Source organism: Aplysia californica, unplaced genomic scaffold (genome assembly GCF_000002075.1).
Source record: "Aplysia californica isolate F4 #8 unplaced genomic scaffold, AplCal3.0 scaffold00124, whole genome shotgun sequence".
Classification (NCBI taxonomy): Eukaryota; Metazoa; Mollusca; class Gastropoda; order Aplysiida; family Aplysiidae; genus Aplysia; species Aplysia californica.
The window spans coordinates 194323-219866 of NW_004797394.1; the positions used below are offsets into that span (position 1 = coordinate 194323).

The 25544-nt window shown below is 39.6% G+C and overlaps 1 protein-coding gene across 1 annotated transcript in view; it reads right to left on the minus strand.

The window, feature by feature from the left end:
• Positions 1-25544, minus strand: part of LOC101847815 (dmX-like protein 2) — a gene marked incomplete in the record, with an annotated part of 126185 nt that overhangs the window by 47474 nt on the left and 53167 nt on the right. Inside the window, 20 exon segments of the mRNA XM_035969182.1 lie at positions 141-407; positions 1000-1355; positions 1654-1794; positions 2805-3171; positions 3599-3741; positions 4990-5212; positions 6218-6391; positions 7202-7334; positions 14641-14815; positions 15204-15411; positions 15797-16130; positions 16534-16661; positions 18133-18254; positions 18807-19058; positions 19448-19623; positions 20025-20210; positions 21731-21866; positions 23137-23176; positions 23929-23995; positions 24601-24829. Of these exon segments, the coding sequence (XP_035825075.1) occupies positions 141-407; positions 1000-1355; positions 1654-1794; positions 2805-3171; positions 3599-3741; positions 4990-5212; positions 6218-6391; positions 7202-7334; positions 14641-14815; positions 15204-15411; positions 15797-16130; positions 16534-16661; positions 18133-18254; positions 18807-19058; positions 19448-19623; positions 20025-20210; positions 21731-21866; positions 23137-23176; positions 23929-23995; positions 24601-24829 (3857 nt within the window).

Genomic DNA, 25544 nt, shown 5'->3' on the forward strand with positions numbered 1-25544 from the left:
TGAATTGCATCTAGAAAGACTACTACAGTACATCTGTAAATTAGAACGCTCACAGCTGTCAACAGATTCAAAGTATGAAAAACAAGAGTTTTAAAAAATTATCAGAAAAAAAAAGGAGCATAGTTAAAAAGAGTCCTCACCTGCATCTCATTGTCCATGCCTACAACAAGAATGCCCGCTCGGACCCAACTAATGTGCATAGGCAGAGGTGGCAAGCCGTCGGCCGTGGTCAACTCAATGCCCTTCAGACGCATCCACTGAATCTCCTCCTGGAACTCCTCAGCAACCATCGACTTGTTCATGGTCAATTTCTTGCTGCTGGCGAAGGCAGACCTCTTGTCTTCCTGGGTCTTTTTCTCTTCTTGGCTGTTCAGATTCTTCAAAGATCTGGCGATCTCGTTGGAAACCTAAAAAAGAAAACAAAATGTATTAGACTATTTTCGAGATCAACAAAAATAAATAAATATTTTTTCAGAATAGACAACAGAATTGACGCTCATATGACCTTATAAAGTTGCGAGCGTTGTAAAACCTCTACTAAAACTTTAAAAAAGACAACAGAAAACAGCAAAATAATACACAAGTATTTATCAAATGGTGGTGTAACATTGTTCCCTTATCTATAAACACTTATTACATAGGTAAATTAAATGTCAAGGGCAGGTGAGCTTAAAGAGTTGATGTTTGTACACAACAACGTGTGACACACTTCATTTTGGCAAGTTGCACATTTAAAAAGAGATCAAAAGATGAACACTTAAGCATTAACCTAGTAAAGCAAGCATAAAATATGTCACAACATAAGAGAAACACCTTCTTCGAAAAAAGCAACCAAATAAAATGACATAGAGAAAGACTTTCTTAGAAAAAAAACAACCAAATAAAACGAGAAAATGAAAGACCTTCTAGGGACAAAAAACCCCCAATAAAACAAGATAGTGAAAGACTTCAGGACACAGCAATAAAACAAAACTAGGTACACTGAAGTCAAGTGTTTACCTGTCCGTAGATGAGCACCTTGGAGCCCACCCCAACCGTCAGCAGGTGGGAACCATCCTCTGTGGAGGCCCAGTCTAGCTGCACCAGGCACTTCTGCCTCAGCAATCCCTTCTTGTTCCCCTTCTCAGAGATGGACTTGCGCACCGACTGGATGGTACTCAGGCTAGGCACTGATTTGGTGCGCGTCATGAACGCAGCCGCCGTCTGCGCAGCGGGGAGCTGCATCGCCTCCGTCGGGTCTGGGATCTGCGGGTTCTCAACACTCTGCAGCATGTACATGTCTATCTCATTCTTGGGATCTGGAATCTTGATGTTATTCAGCTCTATCACATCTTCCTGAACCCACTCGGAACCACCTGCAATGGTAATAGAGAGCAACAAAAAGTATGAGGATTCAGAAATTTTTTTATCTTAAAAAAAAAAAAAAAAAGTATAAGTTACTGCTGCGAAAAAGTAAGATAGAGAGACAGAAACAATGGAAAGAAAGAAATTGTATAGGGCCTATCAGAAGCACCAGGTTTAGGCGACTACAAAAAAAACTCCAGAAAACGGTAGAAAAAACTCAGGGCTTAAAGAGTTAATCATTATCTACATGAATTTGACTTTCCAATTTGAGGCTGGTTCAAGGCGAGTGGTAAAGAAACACGCTCCCACCTGTGGACTCACACTCCAGGATGACCACCCGGAGGTTGACGTACTTGTCCTCGGGGTGCTCCGACTGCGCTCTGACAGGCCCCGACCTGTACGCCACGGCGATGCGGCCGCTGTAGGCACAGCTCACAGCAATGGGACGACCTGTGGGTGAAAGCAGCATTTGTGTTTTGTTTTGTTTTAGTAAGGTTTTTACGGCGCTCGCAACCGCATGAGGTCATATGAGCACCAGAAGATTAGAGGTGTTACAAGAGAGTAACAAACATAAAAAAGAAGAAGGGGAGATAAGGACAATAAATGTTTCTCAGGAAAGAAGAAGCAAACCACATCAGAGCACCCGCCAACCACCTGTGGGTGAAAGCAGCATTTGTGTTTTGTTTTGTTTTAGTAAGGTTTTTACATAAGGTCATATGAGCACCAAAAGGTGGATATCAATAGAGAAGTCCAAACTGGGAATCAGGCTTAATCTGCTCACCTCTCTAGCCTCAACAGCACAAAGTCTGCTTTGACTATCAAGGCACCCCCGAAATAGCACAAGAGTGTAACAAACATACAAAAGAAGTAGAAGAAAAATAGTAAGGATTAAGAGAGAAAAGGCTGCAGTTCAGGCACAGTTATGAGCATGAAATTGATGAATCAGCCCGTTTGCAATTACAATTCTACTGTGCATAAGAACATGGTTAATGTCCCCCCTTTGGGAAAGGCCTAAAGACACTTCAGTCAGTAGCACTGCCTTGGGGGGTAGTTGTTATGAGTGAAGCACAAACTAACTGTACATAATACATAGGTGTGCTAACAAAACATAACAACAAAAACAAAAAGGGAGGGGGGGGGGGAGGAGGGAGGGAGAGAGAGAGAGAGAGAGAGAGAGAGAGAGAGAGAGAGAGAGAGAGAGAGAGAGAGAGAGAGAGAGAGAGAGAGAGAGGGAGGGAGGGAGGGAAGGAGGGAGGGAGGGAGGGAGGGAGGGAGAGAGAGAGAGAGAGAGAGAGAGAGAGAGAGAGAGAGAGAGAGAGAGAGAGAGAGAGAGAGAGAGTGAGAGAGAGAGAGAGAAGAAAAAAAGGAAACAATTTTTTATCCACAATACGAAAGAGTTACGCAAAATTCCTCACAACACCGATGCTTCATAAAAGAGGAAAACATACTGCAATTATTACCTGAGACAGAGACAGAGCTGGACCTGTCAGCCGCGGAGCACGGCCTCTCCCACTCGGACCACGTGTACTCAAAATCAAGGCGCTGTTCTTCTCGCCGACTCTCAACTTGGGGCTGGCCTTTCACGTCCCCATCCTCCAAGGAGAACTCGTAACTCGTTACGTTGTGCACACTCGTCTCCATACTGTTCTCGCTCACGGCTGAGAGGCTGCATCGCCAGAATCGAACCTCACCGTCAGAGCACGCTGTTACAAACTGGTAGGGGGCATAGCACGCTGGGTAGATGGACGCAGAACTCAGATGGCCACCAGCTACCGAGCAAGAGATCACTTCCACCTCATCTGGAAGAGGGAGAAGCTGTGTGCAAACCTGAATGAGACAAAAAAAGCAAGTGGATTAAACTAAATTTTTTATTCTTGTACAGCTTTTCTTCAGTTTCAGCATGTTCCTTCTTCAAATTGAAGTCATTTAAAACAGATGAAATTTCTGAAATTTCAAAGAAGAGATGTCAGGAAAAAAGTAATCAAAGACTATTTTATGAAGGGGCTCTCAGCTTTGATTGTGATATAGCAGGATAGCAATCTCACAGAAGAAAAGTTCAACTACGCTCCCTTCTCCTATTACTGAAAACAGTATTTGTTAACACGCTTATGTCCCATCTTATTGACATGTGTTGGAACACATCAAAGCATTTAAACAGTAGAAAACAAAACAAGCCACTATCTTAACATACAAATAATTTCAAAGTACCAGCAATGAGTGAAAGTACGTCTGACCAACCAAACTAATGACTCACTTTGGTGGTTCTGACGGACATGGTCATGACTTGATGTGAGCCAGAATTGTTGTGGTAAGCTTGCTTGTAGTTCAAGCCATCAGGACTCAGCTCATCATTGTAGCTGTCCACAAGGTTCTCATACTGGTTCCAGTCATACCCACCTGCACACACATAAAAAGAGACAGTCATTCTTTAATTTTTTAAAAAAACTATTTTTTTTATAGTAGAGCGTTTTACGGCGCTCGCAACTGCATATGGTCATATGACCGCCAAGGGGTGTCAACAGAGAAGTCTTTACAGGGAATCAGACTTACTCTGCTCACCTCTCTAGCTTCAACAGCACAAGGTCTCCTTCAACTATCAAGGCACCCCGGAAATAGAAGGTCACAAGAGTGACAAACATACAAAAGAAGTAGAAGAAAATGACAATAGTAACGATTAGGAAAGAAAAAGCAGCATTTCCTGTTGTAGATCAGGCACAGTTATGAGCATGACATGAATCAGCCCATTTACAATTCTACTGTGCTTGAACGAGAAATGTCCCCCTCTGGGAGTGGCTTAAAGACACTACAGTCAGTGGCACTACCCCGGGGGGGAAATGGGATTGGTACACTACGAGTAACAAAGAAATTCAAAATAGTAATAAACTGCAAACGCTTTACAGTAGACAATCAAAGTGCGACACGGTTCAAGAGGCTACAACAGTGTGTATTGGTGTGTAACAGAAAAAGAATAGTATTAACACTTTGTGGTCACGACGCAATAATGACCCCGTGATAATTATCCGTTCCGGTCACCTGCGCCAGGCCCGAGAAGTCCGTTGCAGTCTCTCTCATGGCTGGGTGACCAGACGGAGTATTTTGTACTACTGGCTGTGTGACTGCAAAGTGTTAAGAACGCAATCACAAAGATTACAAGTTTTAATGCTTAGTGTTGGACAGACAAACTTCTTTAAAATCTTGATCCATGAAATACATTTGGATGGTGCTCTGGCTTATTGTGAATTTCAAATTATATTTAAGAAATATACGTAAAGAGTTGAAATTATCCAAAACTGTCGGCCACTCACTGTCGAGGAAAACAGTGGTTGTCTTAAACAGTTAAATGTCTTGGACAGTGTAATTAAAAATGAAAAAAAAAACAACAAGAGGGATGGGGGGGTAAGTGGTTGCTTGCACAGGCTACTGTCTTGGACAGGTGGTCGTTACAGAGGGTTCGACTGTATACATATTATATACATTCATATATACTTCATATATATCTATTCACACTACAATTATACTATTCAGAACAATTTTGTATCTTTTCAGCTGCAAGAGTATCTTTTTTTCCAGGGTGTATAAAATTGTCCACACACACACACACACACACACACACACACACACACACACACACAAGCTGTCACTCACCATTCACATTCCCCTCAGCGCTGGGCTTTGAGTCGATGGTCAACTTCCACATGTGCAGCACCGTGCCCGCGCCAGGTGGCTTCTCCAGCACCACCAGGAAGAAGTTCTCATCAAACGTCTGCTGACCGCTCAGGTCCACCACCGCCTCCGTGACGTTGTCGCCCTCCTCCCCCGTGATCAGCTGCTCCTGGTACACGTGAAGCAGCTGGATGTTCTGCCAGTCCTGTGACAGCAGGAAGCACACAGACAAATAGGAGAATGTTGAGTCAGTATTCTTTTTTAAAAAATCCACTTAAAACAATTTAGACCGATTATTTCGAGGCCGGAACAAGTCTTTCACAAAGAGGAGAATGTTGAGTCAGAATTCCTTATTCCATCCACTCAAAAACAATTTTGATTAATTATTACGAGACCAGAACAAGTGTCTTCATGGGATGAACATCTCATCCGACATGTGCAATGGGTCAACATTCTGTCAGCTCTGAGATGTAGTGGAGAACAGAAAAAGGTAAGCTTTGGGAGGGTTTTTTTTGGGTCCCATGTCCAGATTTGGGGTCAGTCATTTGTAAGTTATGAAGAAAGTGAGTCAACATTGTAGTTACTGTTATACTAGAAAGAAAAAAAAAACAATAAAAAAACAAAACAGGAAACTTGTTTGGAAATAGATGATGATGAGGCATGAGAGTTTTGCGCCCTTACTGAACCCATTCACTGTTAACATTCTGAACTCTTCATGACATTTTCTGTATTCATACAGGAGAGACCTTAGCTTATAACATTAATACGTTTTATAAACTTTATTTTTACTAATATCTTTATTTCTGTACTTTTAAAAAGGAGGTAAGGTTGCTATTAATAACAATCGGATGGGCTGCATACTGTCAGCAAACTGTTCAAATGTTTCAAATCCCACCAGGGGCCCGACGTTGTGTCCTTGGGAAAGGCACTTTGCACAAACTTTCCTCACTTCACCCAGGTGGGAATGGGTACCCGACCATAGACAGAGAACGATCTTGTCAGTTTGATAGTGTCTGAGCGTGTGAAATCCGCAGCTTGCACTGTATGCTTCAGCGGAAGCCGAGAATGTTTCGGAGTGTTCTCAGAGGGTCTGCTGGGGTAATAATGGTTGTAAAGCGCATAGAGCATGCTCTTGAGCATGGATATGCGCTATATAAATGCAATTATTATTATTATTATTATTATCTAAACAGCAGGCCGATGGCGTTACCTGCAGTGCATCACTGATGGCATCCAGCTCCAGAACACAGCCTGGCCGCGTGGACGACTGCAGCGAGGCAATGTTGAACAGCTGTTGGGTCCATGTCGGAAGATGTTGTGATGGGGTCGGGGTCTCGGGGTAGCTGGAGCAGGTGCTGCTGCTCATGTTAGAGGAACTTGGTTTCTGAGGAACAGAAGAACAAGTTTAGTTTTAGTAAGTGTTTAACGGCACTTGCAACACAATAAGGTCATATAAATGCCGAAGATTAGAGGTGTTACAACAGAGTAATAAACATGAAAAAAGGAGGGTAGATAAAGACGATAGATGTTCGATAGGAAAGAAGAAGCAAACCACACCAGAGCATCCACCAACCACCTACAAAAGAATTTTTAAAAATAAAATAAAATAAGAGAAAAGATAAAATACCAATTTAATGAATCCTCTCAAGGCAATTCAGTTCACAATGGAAAGTTCAACAATACATGCTATACTCCCAATATCACATCAAAAGGAATATTTTACAATTTCTTAATGGACTGTTTTACCCTTTCCATAGCCGGTGACAGTGAGTGCCCTTAAAAAACACCAAAAACAGTTTCTGGTAGACTGGCTCTTGAAACAGACCAACATGCAGGAGACAATATCACCGTGGCTTTTGTCTTTTCAGACATTGAGTAGAAGAAATAGCGGCCAGGAGTGTTTGTGAAAGGGTTTAAGAGAAACAAGGAAAGGAGAGGGGGGGGGGGGGGGAGAGGAAGAGAGAGACAGACAGACAGACAGAAGACAGACAGAGCAAGAGAGACAGAGAGGAAAGCAGGAAAGTGAGAGACTCACACACAGAAAAAAAGTGAAAGCAAAAAAGCAAAGACAAAAGCACATACAGAAGGTTGGAGGTGGGGGTGTCACACACACACACACAACACACACACACACACATACACACACACACATACATATATACACACACACACACACACACACACACACACTGACCGTCTCCATGCCGGTGGTCCTGTCCATGAGCAAACTGCGAGCGTCGATGACGGCCTGGAACAGGCGCAAGCACTGACCATCTGAGGCAACAAACAGGGCACTGGGACTGTTACTGTAGGAGCCCAAGCAGGTGCTGCAGACACAATAACACATAGAGAATGTCAGGTCAAGTCCACAATGAAAAACTTAACGAACGATTTATATACAAATTACACGCGAGCAAAACTCTGAATTTTGTGAACCTGAAGGCTCAGAAACCATAAGATATTCTAAAATTCTGATTACTCTAGGAAAAACAACACAATCTGTTGTTGTGTACCTTTCAGTAATAGGCATTGTATTTTTGCTATTTTGTGCCTTTTTCACCATTGTATAACTCACAACTCAGATCCATAATTTTTTGACGAAGACGACATTCTGAAAGTACATAACCAGGCAACTCTTAGAGTGCAGCGATGTGAATAAATCCAACGCGGTGTGCGCAGTAATTTTTTTGTGCAAGCTGATGGAAATAATATACAAAGATATACAGGACGACAAGTATTAGAGTACAGCTTCACACTAATGACATTATCATTCTTCTTCAAGACTGTTTGAATTTAACAGAAGTGGATCGACATAGGTCATCTAATGCATGGAAAAGGAAAAAAGACATATCGAGAGGAACAAAAGAGGAATAAGGAAGAAGAAGAAAACCAAAAACAAAAAGAGGAATTTTATGGTTGGTTCTGACACAATTTATCTTCTCACAGAAAGTTTGCAGTCAGCTGACAAATTATTGCTCTTTCAAAGTATGTCCCCCTCTGACAATGCTTCACCTGTTTCCTCTTTCTTTCAATTTTACCTTGCTAAAAATAAACTTTTTTGACCTTTCAGAGAAAAAAAGTATACAAGGCTCTGCATATACATCTTCTATTTGTTTTTTTAAAAGGGCTCTGAAAAACAGGGCGTTAGTTTCTTTGGAACTATAAATACGAGACACATCAGATGCAGAACTTATCTGTATATGAATGCAGAAAATGTTAGCAGATCGTATTAAAAAACAAAAAAACAAAAACAAAGAAAAACCCAACTGGCTTGTTACAAAGGGTGTACTGTTGCACCTGGTGATAGTACATTCTGTTTCTAATTTCTGTCTCCACCCAGGATAAGGATCGGTCAAACCATGACATGATGGCAGTGAAAACAAAAATAATCCAAGTAAAAAAGAGGGAAACAGATCAATCTTTCCAAACATTTTATGCTTTGACTACAAGCACGTGTGGGACAAAATGATGCACCACTGGTACTACTGGCTTGGAATATACTCATGTTAGTAACAAAAATAACCTTCCAGGTAGGACATTCAATCGACTTTCAAGCTACATTTGAGAACTAATGGTGTCAAAATTTAAACTTTGATAGTTTGTTTTCACTCCTTACTCCCAGCTAAGCATAGGAGATGTTTCGTCAACTAGACAATAAAAGTCACTTTATAAAAAAAAATTTCTCTTAAAACCAACAACATATCAAAATGATTATTTCAAAACTCCAAAATACTGAAACCTTCGCATGGGGCATGCACCCACAAAAGTACAAAATACTGATTCCACCTTTTTTTAATAAGGGAAAAAAAACCCCCCAACAAAATGCAAATGAAAATGCACACAAAATTACAAACAACATATCTGAAGAACTAAAGAAAACAAATGAGCGACTATATACTATCCAAATTATCGTTATAAAAAGTGAAAACTGGGGCTGTAAATCGGAGACGAAATTTTGATTAAATACTTTGAAAGATGTTCATTATAACCAACATGTTTTGATAGGTTTAAGCACCAATTTGTTTTTGGTTATATTCTGTTGTCATTTTAGATCTTACTCACTGTCAGCCTCAATAATTGTTTTTTAAAGTAAAAGTTAAAATAATCTGGATTAATGAACAAGATTATCACAAAATAAATTAAAATGTTTGTGATCAAGAGGGCAAACGATTTAGAGCGAGCAAACAAAATCAAAGTCTAGCTCAATCTGTATTTGCATGACCAACCGTGGAATGTCTACTAAGTAAGAGAAAATGGAACCGTTACCCAATTATATGTTTTTAAAAAATCCCACTTCTATTGGCAAACAATGTACAAAATAGGAGAACAAGACTGTAACAAAGTGCAATTTTGTGTCATGGAAAGGAAAAGACATCTGTTATCTAAAAGCATCCCCAAAAGTAAGCTTTAAAACATCCCAAAGAGTATTTCCAAAAACATTTCCACCAAAAAAAAAAAAAAATCCCAAGAAGTGTTCTTTCTTTAAAAAATCCCCAAAAAGTAAGTTTTAAAACATCCCAAGGAGTATTTCAAAAAACAACAAAAAGAGGTATTTTCTAAACTAAAAACATCCCAAACAGTACTTTCTAAGATTTCCAAACAGCTCCACACATCCAAGACAAAGTCAATGGGCAATGGGAAAACACAAGCAAAACAAGCTCTTACTTGTCCCGACTTTTGATCTTTTCCCGCTTTTGATTCCACCTACAGCGCAAAATCACACAAAATTCACACAAAATGCAATCCTTTTCAAACCACATCTGAGCATCATGCAAAGCTACAAAAACGTTGGGCATTCTCTCGAGACAACTAAATGTGAATTTCAGTGTCCATATTATGCAAACACTCATTCATGTGGTTGTACTACTCCAAGTCTAATACAGTGCTTGCCAACCTGAGTCGTACCACCCACTTGTGTGGGATTCGCTAATTTTGGTGGCCAGTGGGGATCGTCCGAGTAGTGACAGACAAGTGTTATTTTATGTCCTGCTTGGGAATTCATGTAGGTTGGTTGTACAAAAATATAAGCCTGCCTCTTAAAGGTGACAAAACGAGCGCTGGCTATCAAAAGGCTGACAGTTACTGGTCTTTTATATGGGATGGTGATTTACATCCACTGACCCTGTGAGGCTAGTTTTTGCTGTCCACAGAGTTTAAATAACATTATTTCAGCTGTGTCAAAGTGCACTATGTGACAATATTTATAGTACTATCTTATGTAAAACAATTGAACAGAAGGCATTCATAAAGTGATTGGGGCTTAGGAACAGGCATGGTGTTCACCTGTCAACCACGAGTTCCCGAGTTCAATTCCCACCAATGTTGGTTGCTTGGGGTTTTTTCTCATGTTTTCAACACCACTGATCCTTGGGTAGTTAACATCCATAACCTTGTCTTCTTGGATAAATACAAAAAATTTCAGAGGTCGTGTGTGGACTTTTAACATATTGAAGATCCCTAGGCAGTCTTAAAATTAAAAAGACCCCTCCCAGCAAAATTAATTCCCACCCAAAACTGAAACACTCCCATCTGTATAACTAAAAGCACAGTCAAATCTGCCTTAGCAATTACCTAGAGGTCAGCTGTTCCAACGGCCCTGTTCTGTGACATCCTTACATTATTCGTATTGTTTGGCCTGTCCCTAGCAGTACCTGCTCAATGTGGCCATGGTCAGTCATTTTTGCAGCATGCCAACCTCAAAATTTGCTCATGGCGGTCACTCGCTATAAAAATGTTCCGCCAACCCATCCTAAAATTGAGTATGCACGTTCAATCAAAGCAAAGAAGCAGCTGGACTTATTGCCGGGTGGTGAACTAACCACTAAACAAGAGGAGCGCTGGACTTATTACGACTTATTACAGCCTATAGTTGGGGATGTAAAGGCAGCGTGGAAAGGAACTGGCCACCCTACCACAATATGCCAAAGGCCCAGGAAGTTGTCTCACTAACAAGGCAATCCCCAATGTCCGGATCGGATGCGGGAACAACTTAATTTTACTTTTTACAGCCTATACCCAATGACGTGTGAGTACCCAGTGTACTGAAGCGATGTGTTGTTGGTGGTGGTTTTCATATATGTACCATTTGGGAATTCGCCTTTATAGGTAAAGTAAGTAGTCATAATTCAGACCCTTTCTATTGCGGCCACCTATAACAGTCACTTTTCTCTGTGATCTTGAGAGACCACTATGGAGGGGTCCAACTGCAGCTTCAAAAACAGCATGTGGCTACCTGTCAAGCAGGGGATGATTCTCCATTCTACGTACATAAAATGACCCATACATATTTATAAAAATTCAACTGCAGTAAGGGATGAAGATCTGACTGTCATTTACATCCTGAGCTCTAGCAGGGGTATGCAGAAGAAGAAGAAAAAGATAAAGCAATGTCATACAAGACCAAAGGAAAAAAAAAGCAAAATGACAGGGAGAAGTTAAAATTAAAAAAGACACAGGCATAACCTTCTAGGGCAACCGACGCACATCACAATCTAAAGACAAAGACCTTTTTTTTTTTTACATACTATCATACCTGCTAGTAGGAGCGGACCAACAAATAAAAAAAACCCATATATTCAGAGCTCTTTCCATCCCTTGTTTTTCACATACTACAATCAAAAGTCAGGTCTGTACACTGAAACTATCAAAATGAACAAGAGCCAAGTTCTCTTTTCCTCTCTTACAAAGATAAGGATGGGAAGTGGGCCGGATCCCCGGCATGAAAATTAAAATTCCTAATGTTAGAACATGCACCATATATCCAATGTGCAGGGCTGAATTAGCTTCTGCAAATGAAAATGGGAGACAGCTGTTAGAAAAGAACAATTAAGAAACGGGACATTATCCAAAAATGAGAAAACATGGTAGCATTCACACTCGCATTCAAAGACATTGTTGAGGATGTATGGGATGATTGTGACCCAAACACAAAATGTACCGTATAAAATAAAATATCCTTGCATGACCATATATAATTTCTGCAAGAAGGTTTGTGGGTGCAAAGGAATAAAGTGTACAACGCCATCAAGTGAAAATCAATGTCTAAGGGTCATGCTTTTCCTCTTGCTAAATCTAAAGGAAAAAAGTCTTCACAACTTGTATACTTACAAATTTAATATTCTCAAAGCAGTGGAATTAGAAAAGTATAATGGTGTTCTCAGTACCCATACATCCATGACCACATAATTAGGTTATATCATAATAAGCCAAAAGCATTTGTTTCAAATGAATAAACAACAAAGCCTGACAAATTGTATATTATTGTATATTTACAATTTAGAAACCCCTTAATACTAGACACATTGGGTTTCACTTCTGATTTCTCGTTTTCCCTCGTCAAATATCCAAAATAGCAACTAAGATAAGCAAGCAGGAGCCCCTACTATTGATATGGTGCTCAGCCCCAGATGTAATGTCCTAGAAACCTGCTAGTGTGAACCGCTTAAATGTTGTGTTACTTATTTTTTTAAAAGCAAAGCATCAAGCTGAAATGAATCTTCATATTCCAGTTTTCTTTTGCGACCAAAAACGAACTACATACATTCAAAAGCTCCTGTAATGAAAAGAGTGTGCTTGCTTGCGGTAAAGGCACACAGCAAATCAAGGCAAACTCAAACAGCATCCAGAAGGTTTTGGGCATTGCATCATGACCAGGAACACACCCCCAGTGTCCAGGAAGCTTCACACATCTAGAAACTTCACTCCCTGACAGCTCAAGTGACCAACAGCCTGCCTCAGCAACACTTCCATCTCCCTCCACCTTTCAAACTTCTTTAACTTACAGCAACACTTCCGTCTCCCTCAATCTTTCAAACTTCTTTAACTTTCAAAACAATAAATTATCGGTGACACAACGAGTTACCACTCGAAAAATACGCCTTCAAGCCTCAAATTCTCATAAAGAGACGAAGTATCAACATGTCAACTTTTAACTTGACCAACACTATGAATATGGATTTGAAGGACTGGACGGAAATGTGTATTTTATTCAGGAAAGTGAAAATGACACGTTTTGTGTCGTTCTGGCAGAATGGGGTAAATGGAAACGACACGGAGTGCATCCTTCTGGCGAATAGGTAGTAAAGTTCTACCAAAAAAAAATGTTTAAACCCAAAAATAGTTAAGGCCACTTTTCCTTAAGCTAAATCTGTAGGCGCAATCACTCCTCATACATGGACGACAAATGTTTGGAGCCTAGGACAGTAATTTGAACAACTAGCATAAACTTTGGCTAGTAAGGGAAAAAGGGAGCAAAAAACAAATCAGGAACCCATGTCTGATGAAATTTGAAACATTTTAGACCATTACGAGTTCAAAATTTTGACAAATTAAAATGGATTCTTTTTTAAAAGAACAAAATGGAAAAAAATAATAAAAGGGGACAATTCTCTCACTGCAGGAAGTGCATATGATAACAAACATACACATTGCCATGATTAAAAGCTAGAAGGTAACTCGAAACCTAAGTACTGAGATCCTTTTTTAAGCATTACCTCCAATCAAAAAATCTGAAACAGTGAATGATTTTGTTATGTAAGTAAACGAATAAACATGCATATGAAAAACACTGTAAACTTTGATAATAACTTATGAAATACCAAGAAAATACAAATGGCAAATTAATGCACAGCAGCCAATGATGTACACTTAAGAGAAGTAAACAAAAGCATCGTTAGTGTTATGTTCAGACACTCCATTAGCATCACCACGTCTACAGAAATCAGACGTTTTGTGATAAGCTTTAGCCTGAAGAGTGCGTTTGCCTTTAACTGTGACATGGGAATCAGTAGGGGAGGGGGGGGGGGATTATATGCAAGCATATTTATATTAATAAGATAATTCAGCTTTCAACATGCCTTGATTCGCAAACATTGCACTTTAAGGCACTTTAGAAACATAGAGCACTTTTAGGTACTTTAGGCTATCCTGTTACAAAATCATTAATATTGCTTTAAATAATAGGGGAAATAGAAAATTGGATATGTGCATACAAAAATTCATTTTCAATCTTACATCTCTCATGAGTAGCTTTCATCTCCCCTCAAAACGTCCTAAAGACTTAAAATAACCCTAAAAAAGGAACTAAGTATACATTGTTCTTTACCAATACATCTTGTATGTGGGCTTTACAAGCAAGGAGATTGACCCGACACTAAATCCCTTCTGCTATAATTTTTAGATACAGCTCCCTTTACAAAAAGTCGTGTCCTAGAATGCCCTTCAATTAACTCTCAAAGACAACAAAATTATAAAACACATTAGACAAAAGCATGTGAAGGCAAGCTTGCACATCCAGGCATGCACTATACTAGAACACAAACTATTACAGCAGTTTACCCAATTGTTAATCCCTAAAACAAAGAACTCTGTCATGCTGAGAACGGAGTTCCTACAACTTCTAAGTTTTGCAAATCATTTGAAATTAAAAAACACACTTCCACTTTCATCTTCAAACTGAAATGAACACAAGAGGACCATACTTTTGCTTGGAAAAAGACACAGAGATATTACTTCCAACTCTGAGAAAACAAACCATCGAGAAAAGACAGCATTTAACTCAAGAGTTACAACAACTAGGATTTAACAACCAGCACAACACGAGTTGTAGAACAAAAAAGGTGAAAAACTACTCACCTTGGAAGGAGGGTTGGAACCCACGCCACACAAGTGAAGGCTGACTGGCAGGAGTTGTTGATCCTGCACAGCTCTGTGATCCCCCCGGAGCGGGACAGCGGCCCGACTGGAACCACCTGCCACAGGATCAGCTCGCTGCAGAACGTCGGGCCAACCTGCTCCACATCAGGGGTCTCTGAAACAGCCGCACGGACATTGGTCAAGGAAGAAACTTTTCGCACTCTTAGGTTCTCTTTATGTCAATGTCTTAATTCCCACATTCAGAAAAAACAACAAAATATAAAATAGATAATCAAATTGAAAACAAATTGTTTAATGACATTTTGTCACCCACTGCAGTTGTAAGTTCCACTAATAAAAAAAACCCACAACATTTTGTCATCCACTGCAGTTGGAAGTTTCACTTTAAGAAAATAAAGACACTCATAACAATTTTTTGCAATTAAAGACACAGACTACTGCTACTGTTACTACTGCTAATAACAACAGATTGAATCTATTATTTATACAACATGCATCTATGATTAAAAGACAGACAGAACTCTATAAATATAAAGTATCACCTGGCAATGAAGGTCCCTCTTCAGACCCCCCAGGGGTTCGCGCGTCAGTTCCGTCCGTGGATGGCAGGTTGTGGTGGGAGGTGGTCAGCATGAGAGGTAGGACCGGGTGGCACGCTGCAGAGTTGGTGCGGAAACGGTGACCACAGGCTCGCGCCACGTGGGACACGCTCACAATGTTCTGGAACTTGGTTTTTTCAGTAAAACTAACCTGAAAGTAAATGAAACAGAAAAAAGAAAATTATACAAAAATCACAGTTATCTGGCAAGCAACCAAAGTCTTTGGTAAGAGCATTGAGCACAACACGAGGCCAGCCTGCCATCAGGAAAATCAAAACATCCACAACAGCACAGAAAATTTTGTACCAGTAATGAAACACAGCCCGCATAAAAACAAGCTGCAACAGAATACAAGAAAACTGCCATATATTTGTATTTTTGCTATGTCAAAAATAACAAAATGAAATCCGAGAAACTTGAGAAAATCCTCATCTTTTGCAACCACTAGAAAATTCTTCATATTGAACAATGGAAAAGGAGGGGGGTAAAAGGATTTAAAGAGAAAAAAGTAATTCTATCTCAGGTTCTTTCCTTACCTGCCACTGGTTGAGAGTGCCATTACTGTGCTTGGTCACCATGTGTATACTCGGGATCAACGAATTGTTATCTCCATCCCCGAAAAAGCTGGAATGTGTTGCAGACTTGTTGTGAGCACCGCCACCACTGTGTACATCCCCGACGTCGGTGATACCCTCGTTCATCTTCATCATGGTCTTTACGTCCACGCGGCTGTAGTTGCAGTACATGAGCAGGTTGCTGGCCATGCTGCGAGCGTCCGGTATAGGGAACGCCCGCGGCAGTCGGGAGGAGAAGCTGGCCTGTGCTTGATGGAAAGTGAACGGGGTGCTCTCATCCAGATGATCAATCAGCCTGCAGAGAAAAACGTAACAACTGAAGGTCGAGGGAATGTCTTCTTTACAGTTTAACGTCAAATTAAGCCGACCAATTTAATATAATACTGACTGGCAAGGTCATCATCTTTACAAATTTTCCCAACAAATTTGAAGTTGCAAGATGAATATTAAGAATAAGTAGAGACATAATCAACAAGCTTCATCTGTAAGAAAACTTAAGTGGCTTGATAAAATGATTGAACTGATTCCCACTCTTCATGCAAAAGTTCACAGCTCTGAGATAGAAATTTTTTTCTGAAAATTACCATGCGCACCAAATATTTTCAACAGAATACGAAACCAAATCCATTAAATATCATTTAACTGATAAAATACTAGTTGTACATGAACCACAAAATAACACAGACAAAGCAGCTCACCAAACCAGAAAACTTCCGTCCACTGGGTGGATGCTGAACACATAGTCTGGGCTGCTGTGCCAGTCGAGGAGAAGAGCATCAATCTTACGGTCCAACCGATCAATGACCCCTGACTGAAGCAAGTGGAGCTGCAAATACACACAAGACAATGAGAACCAGAACCTTACATTTTAAAAAGTAAAATGTTGTGCAATGATAAAAACATCTCAAAGGAACATTTCTGACACTTGGCTGATGATAAACTCAGATATACGAAATAGTAAATCCCCATATTTTAAAAAGATGGGATACTATTAATTGCAAATCATATTTTTCTGTCCACAACATACAGTAAAAAAATCAGGGGCGAAATATTTTAGAATATCACATTAAATCCTTTGATAATGTACCAGTGAAACAATTACTTGTATTATATCACAAAACGGAACTTTAAAGAACTAATGGAATACAGTCAAACCTGTGTAAGACGGCCACCCATTGTCAAGGAGAAAAGTGGCCGCATAAGACAGGTGGCCGTCTTAGGCAGGACTGATCAAGATAAAGAAAACAAACCATTCCCATCTGAGGCCCCAATCGAAAGTAGCCCCATTGTTGTTGTCTTTGTTGGTGTTGTTGCTGTTGGTTTGTATTTCGTTTGTAATTTATATTTTGTCGCTGATTTTGCACAATGGTGACAATAAAACTAAATGTATCAGACAAGGAAGACCGAGTGCCATGTTAAAACAAACACATGGGTCGCCACCACTCGGAGGACGAGGGACGCTTCTGTAACAAGTTCATGTTGACGTCCTTTGTTACTTTGTTACAGACTGGGTAAACAGTAACCACTCATCTCACTTACGATTTGTGTATGAGTTCTGGGCGGGGCTTATGGGTTATGAGGGATCACACGCTAACTCACCTGCAGCTGAAAATTGGTAGCTATTGGTCAACAGTGGGAGGGGCCTACGCAACATGATCGGTTGGAGGGACTACCTAACAACAACGACAGGTGATTGAATTATGACGGCTCGCCGACAACGCCAGGGGCCAATGCACAATTTATGACAAAACGTAATGGATTCACTAAGGTGACCGTCTTAGACAGGTATTATTGCTTTGTATTATAGGGGTTGTGTGTTAAATTTTTGTGGCCGCAGCCGCGTTGGACAGGTGCCCGTTTTACACAGTTAAATTATATAGAAAAAACGCAAGGGGGGAAATGGAAAGTGGCCGTTTGTACAGGTGGCCGTCTTATAGAGGTGGCCGTCAGGGCAGGTTTGACTGTACTATTAACTCTTTAAACCCCATCAAACGCTGAGTAGAAAAAACTCTAGGAAATGATGGAAAAAGCTCAAGGTTTAAAGAATTAAAACTCACTCGAACCTGCTCGTCCCAGACAAACACCTGTACAAACAAACCACTTCCCATTCCCCCCCTCTTTTTGCATTTTTTAATATCATAGTGACACTGCCTAAGACATCCAACTGTGTAAGACAACCGCTTTTTATCTTGACAATGGCTGGCCATCTTGAACAATTTCGACTGTCATAGCAAAAACTAGTGTTTGGCTGCAGAGAGGGCAGACATGGATATATATACTCATAGAACGAAACAAACCGGGAATTCTGGAGGCTGATCATCTTTGTGCTGGTCCTCGTTTGAAGACAGACTGGACCGGCTGCCCTGACCACTGCGCATATCATTCTTGCCAGTCTTACTGCGTCTTTTTTGTTGAGAATCTGAAGAAAAAATATCAAGAAATATTTTTTTAACTTATTGCAAGCCTCAATAAATACCAAATAACTTATTTTGAATTGTTAAAGAAAACTAATGAGACTTTCTTAAAATCAAACGAAGAATAATTTTAAAGGAACACATGGATCAAATTTGTGATAAAATATGGAAGTGAATACATCATGCTCCCAAAAAGATAATGCGAAAAAACAAAAAGCAAAATTACATAATCTAAGCAATGCACTTTTGCTGCGAACAGTTTATCATAAATTATATCTCAATAGTTTTTAGTTTTAAGAGAGGTTTTACAGCGCTTGCAACTGCATAAGGTCATATGAGCGCCAGAAGATTAGAGGTGTTACAAGAGAGTAACAAACGTAAAAAAGAAGAAGGGGAGATAAGGACGACAGATGTTTCATAGGAAAGAAGAAGCAAACCACACCAGCGCACCCGTCAACCACCCACGCTATTCACTTTATTCAAACCAACAACATGCAATAACTAGAGACAAAGCCCAAATACAAACCAACCACTGGGACCCCAACCAGCAGTCTCACCTTCTTCATTGCCCCCATCCTCAAAATCCTCATCCTCCTCTCTGAGGCTCTGATCGTCATCACTGAGGGTCTGGTTTGGCGTAGACGACTGATGCAGAGATCCCCCTTCGTCAGCCACAAGTCTCTGATGAAGTTCTTGCAACAATTTCTCTGCTTCCATCGTGAACTCAAGGTCCTTGTTATTCAGCCAGTGCAAGCGGAAATTGCTGTCCACATCATCTTTGCTGCCAACAATGGGCAAAAGAGGAATATCTGTAAAAACAAGAAACTATATTAGCATTTTACCAAGTATTTTTTCCTTCATTTTGTAAATAAGACTTGCTACGAACATAAAAGTCTATTCCAAGTCAGATATTTGTAAATGTTGTTGCTAGTTCTTCATACCAACTTGAATATCAATTTTGAAAGTGAAGGAAAAAAAGGAAGGCAAAAGAGTACCAGTGAAGACAATTACAAAGTGCACTGGTGCATGTCATGCATTCTCAATTCTTGAATTCAAAATAATATTCATATATAATAATCACACAAACAACATTTAGCAATTACAAAGACAACGGTCAACCAATTCATATTGAACATCTGATTCAATGTAATGAAACCAAATGGGTATTTTACAGGTGAAAATCTCTGGGGAACTTCACCTGTGTCAGGATTAATGCTGCAGGCAAGATGAAAGTGAAGAACCGGAGACACCCCGTTGTGATGAATGGCAAACTTGTGGAAGTCGTGAACACTAGTGGAGTTCTGGAGATTCTGTCCATTCATTGGCTGATCTGCTCCCGACTTGGGATGTTTTCTTCTCTTGTGAATCGCTTGCCTGGAACAGCAGAAAGTTTGTATTTACAAGAGTAAAACCCTTTGGACCTCCACTATAGCACTAATTTATTGACAGAACACATTTAACTTCATGTAACACAGAAGGTTACATATTAGAGAGAAAAACGTCAATATTTTTCATACATCATGTGGCAAGTTATCATAATGATCAAAACATTAACATGGGCCCTGACACTGTTTCAAAATGAAGAACTTAACCAAAAATATTTAAAATTTGAAATCCATATAAAGAGCACAGCCCAACCACTAGTTAGAACTGCGAGTCCATAAGCCTTGAAGGCAGCTTTTAAGAACCACTTATCCCATCGTGTTAAACATTTAAAAAATGTAATAAACAGAAAAGTACGAGTTTCCAAAGCTTCAATGAGCCGCCATACTCACCTTATATTTTTCAACCTCTGCACGAATCTCTTCTTATGCCTCTGCGTGTGGTACTTTGGATCTGCATTCATGGCTGGATCAAAATGTTCCAGGTCCAACAAACCAGCATCCGGGAGAATTGTTTCCACAAAGATACGACACACGTTGTCATCACAAGACGTCACCAGCATGTTGGCCACAGAACCTCTAGACAACACAAAATACAAATATGATGTCAGTTCTAGTTTTACTCCTCTTTCAGGACAGTGCACTTTATCATCGACAAGCTGTTCTCTCGCTCTAAACCCAGAGAGCAACATTTTTCAGGAGAGAGGGAAAAACTTTAAAAATTGTGTGAAAATGATGTATCTTTTCTTCCTTTAAAAAAAAAAAAATTTAGAATACGAATTTCAACGCAATATCTCTGGAGCATGTAAATCTAATACCACAAATTAAGAAAATGCAATAAAAAATTTTCACAATTTTGGGCCGAGATGATCTGAATAGCTGGTCAATGTAAGAGGTTGGACCTATTAAACGATACGTCACTAAAACAAGAAGGCAAGCAGAAAAAAAATTCAGCACACAGCTTAGAGAAAACCAAGCAACCCAAAAGCCTCAACAAAGTATTGGAACATTGAAGAAATGGAAGTCATCACAATGAGGATCATGTAATGCTGATGAGAAAGGACTGAAAGATTTTGTTTCGTTTTAGTTGAAATGTTACAGCGTTTGCAAAACGAATGGGTCATATTTATGTGCTGAAGATTACAAGTGTTACTAGAGAGTAGCATCCAAAGAAAAGATAAAGGAGAAAATAAGATGGAAGACGTTTGAAAGAAAAGAAGGAGCTAACCACACCAAAGTACCCTCCAACCACCCACAGTACTCTGACAGAAATAAAAAGGGAATTTTTTAACAAAAAGCTTTCGAGTAAGCCACAAAAGCACAAACATATATTTCTAGAAATAGCTTCATGTACAGATTCACATAGAGAACTAACACGTAACATTGGAAAAAATAAAACATATCAGGTAAAGAACATACAAAAGACATTCCAAACATTGACAGGATTTTACTGTACATTGTGTGGTAAAAAATCTTAGACACGGATAGTGCATTTTTATAAAGGAGAGAAATTACAATTACAATTTCAACTCAACATACACTGCATGAGTCATGATGTCTGTACAGGGCTAGCTATCAGTCACTGATTATCTCATCATGACAGTTCAGTTAGCACTATAAACTCTACAAGAAGGAACTATCTTTTTAAAATTCCATTCCTAATTATATTTAGATACAATTAATGTACTCTACTTTGCAAATTGCGAAAAATGACAATTACTTGTTGAAACTTGCAGTTATCATCACTACAGTAATTTCCCATGTGGAACGTATTATTTCATCCTAACAATAAGTCCTGGTATAAATTATTCATAACACAATTACATTAGCAGGCTTGCCAACTTTTGAGATACTGAATTCTGGAATTTTTGTTTGCGCCAGAGCTGCACGGACACACTTTTCTGTGATAGGCTATTAAAACTACTACAAAAAAAAACCCCACCCACACCATAAAAACAGCTCAAACAAACCAGTGGAGAAACAGAGAGAGAGAGAGAGATGGGGTCTCGGGAAAGGGTCGGGAACAACATTGGCAATTCAGGAATTTCCCTGAAAATTCTGGAAGGTTGGCAAGCCTGCATTAGCAATTAAAGTTGTACCTGGGCATGTACTTGCTGGTCTGCCTCCACTCAAAGCCAGTGACAGCTCTCGGGTGGCAGATGTAGATGAAGGTGTAGTGGATGGAGTTCTTTTTGGGGCTCATCACACTGTCATGCCTCATCAATCCTTGAGACACTGAAAGATAAGATAGATAAGATAAGATAAGATACATCCTTATTGTCCAGATCCTGGCACATTGGTTTGGTGTTTCACCACGTGCACACACACACACACACACATGCGCACTGTACACAGGTACAGTAGGGCTATATTCTATACATTCTTGAAATTGGATGGGGCGCCTGCAGAGGTTCAAGACTGAGTGGGAGGAGCAGAAGGCTATGGAATCAACCATTGCTTGGAACCGTCAGCATCTACACACTTCGAGATGTGCTTCTTCAGGGGACGGAGCGCTTATGGGAATGCCCCTTGTGCAGTGATGTCGGGCCTTCACACAAGTAAACAAGTAAATAAGTATATACATTCTATGCATCTTATATTGAATCACATGCAAACACAGCTGGTGCAATTTGAAAATAATTAAATTTGTCAAGAAGAATCAAAATAATCCTTTTTTTTCCTTTCTCTTCAGAGTTTCAGGTAGTTAAGATTTTAAAACCAATGAGTGACTCGAAAGAACTGAGGAATGTAGGACTAACATGATCTAAACTGACTACCAACCAGTTGTGCTAGCCATCTCCAGTTGGGGCTATGGCAACACTTAGATGAGTAACTTGCCCAAAAAAGTTATAAGAGTGAAGAACCTATTTTTTACTTATTTACTCATCTATTTATTTATATGTAAAACATTTTCATGCATGTGTACTAACTCTAAGACTAACAGCTAATTTCAAAACCCAAAATGATGCACAGTTTGTTGTTACTACTAAACACAAAAGCGCCAGATGATAGAATTGGGCAGGTCCTCCCCACCCCCCCACCCCAAAGAAAGATTTTAAAACCAAAACAACACACTTTCTCTTGCACAAGTTGCAAGTCACACAATATAATACACATTGCCCAAGACGGCTACCCATGGTCGAGGAGAGAAGTGGCTTGTCTCAGACAAGTGGAATTCTAAAACAAAGTCATTATGATATAGAAAAAAATGCTAGAGGGGAAGTGGGAAGAGGCCATTTGTTAAGGTGATTATCGGGGACAGTGTCAGTATAGCACAGAAAATATGCGAAGGAAGAAGTTGGAAATGGTTGTTTGTGCGGGTGACTTTCTTGGACAGGTGGCTGTTAGAACAAATTCGACTGTATTTCTTGGCTTTAATACAGAAGGACATCTGAAAATAATATGACGAGGAATATTTTACAGAGAGATAAGCGATAGGGGCAAAAGTTAAGCAGCAGATTATGTCAACATGCATATGAAAATCAGAAACAATCTCTGTCCTTACCTTTTTGATCTTCATACCAGATCTTGACCAGTCTTTCATTCTAAGGAGTAAACAGGAAACTCAGTCTAAAAAAGGAATCTATAAAAAGAGCTAAGAGATGTTGCTACATTTTCCAAAACATTTGAGAAGTGTCTGTTGGAAGACAAGAGTAGCAGCTGTGCTAAATACAAAGATGAGAATAAAAGACATAACACAGAATGACTCAGATAATAAAATCAGTTGACAAAATGTCAAACCGATATACTCAGCAAGTAAACAACTTTACAAAAAACTTAGGCTGCTAGATTTCAAAGCATCTAAACCTTGGCAATTGCATAATGTCACATTAGAGACAAAAACACACCATTTGACTGTGAAAGGCACCGCAAGTGGGTAAAATGAGGCAGTCCCCTGTTGTCTATTTTTGACAGGATAAAATGCTCAGAATAAGTCCAGAGAGGAGAACTGTGAAACCAGGAGAAAAGGAGTTCCTCTTACTCTAATCTTCAGAAAAGTATTGTTGAAAAATATGTTTAGCAGAACAGTGAATTTTGTCAAGCAAATGTTTATACCCAGTTCGAAAAGACACAACCATGAGTATGAATATGTAAAAATGTCCCTCAAAAGTCAATTTTTTATTCAAATGTGATTAATTTTTTCAATCATTCGTATTAATTTACTTTTGAAAATGTCCACTCCAAGCTAAACTGAACATCAGACTTGAAAACAAAATTTTTCAGAGTAATTTTACATCTACTTCTATCCCTCCCTTAGCAGTAGCAAAACGAAGTATAAATGTAAGAAATTGCTTACCTTTCCAAGTGAGGCAAAGACAAAACTATCAGGCGAATACTTCAAATGTGTGACTGGGGAGGCAGGCCTGCATGTGGGGAGATAAAAAATATGACCATTAAACACACAGTCTCCTCTTCCTCACCACAAAACTGAGGATGGTAACATTATTTATTACACAAGCGCTTAAAGATTTTATACTTAAGAACATCTACAGCATTCATACATTTAATTAGGTGCTACTACACAAGAAAATACATCAGACATCACTAAATCTACACAGTGAACAGAGTAGATTAATTCAGCAAAAAACAATTCCTCTCTAGACATTTTTTTGACTAAAAAATATTTCCTTCAAACCAAACCTCCAATACAACCAAAATTGTCCCCCAGACGGCCACCCATTGTTGAGGAGAAAACAGGTCGTCTTAGACAGGTGGATTTCTTGAACAGTCTCATTATAATATACCAAAATGCAAGAGAAAAAGAGTGAGAAGTGGTTGTCTGAACAGGTGATTGCCTTATTGCCTTATACAGGTGATTCTCAGAACTGATTTGACTGTATTTCATTGAATAACCATCATTTTTTATGCAAGTACAAGTCAGCATTTTGTACAAAAAAGACTAAGGATTTGCACTCAGGCCATCATTCAAGAAACCAAAAAGTTCCTGTAGAAAGTACAAGGCCCTCACTTTGTCTTCCACACACACTCCCAAGCTCCGGGCTCAGGCTCCCCCTGGTGGTCAGTGAGGTAGTCTGGGTCAGCGATGGCTTGGACCAGACGTTGGGTCACGGGGTCATCCTCCTCCCCCATCACACTGCCCAGGTGGAACTGGACCTTGGCCGAAGCCACAGGCACGGGGGAGCTGTTCACAAACTCCCATATCTGGATCACCTCCCCTCCGGTCAGCAAGCGGGAACCTGAAAGTAGACAAGATAAGATGAGAAAAGAAAATGTTTGTTTGTTTTAGTAGAGGTTTTACGGCGTTCACAACTGCATAAGGTCATATGAGCGCCAGAAGATTAGAGGTTTTACAAGAGAGTAACAAACATAAAAAAGAAGAAGGGGAGATAAGGACGATAGATGTTTCATAGGAAACAAGAAGCAGACCACCGCAGAACACCCGCCAACCACTCGCTGAGAAAAGAAAAGAAAAGAAAAGATAAGATAAGATAAACCTTTATTATCCAGGCACTGGCATATTAGTTTGGTGTTTCACCACATGCACACACACACACACACAAACACACACACACACACACACACACAAACACACACACACACACACGCAAGCACGAACACAAGTGCATGCAGACACACATATACACATACTCTCCAACAAACACATATTTGCTTACATTTACAAACAGACCTACAGTCAATCATATATGATATAATTCATAATAAATAAACAATTATATTGTTAACTATAATAATGTCTAAGCTAGATACATTAACATATCAGTATTCTGATAGTGATAGTAATCCAATGGTATTCTGATAGTGTATGCTTTAAAGGTTATAGAAATATTTTTTATAAGATGATTCATTCGGTAGGAGTGTTTTTAGATAATGTACATAAACAGTCACAACACAGCTAAAGAGTTGGAAATTTTATTCCGCTCCCCCCCCTCT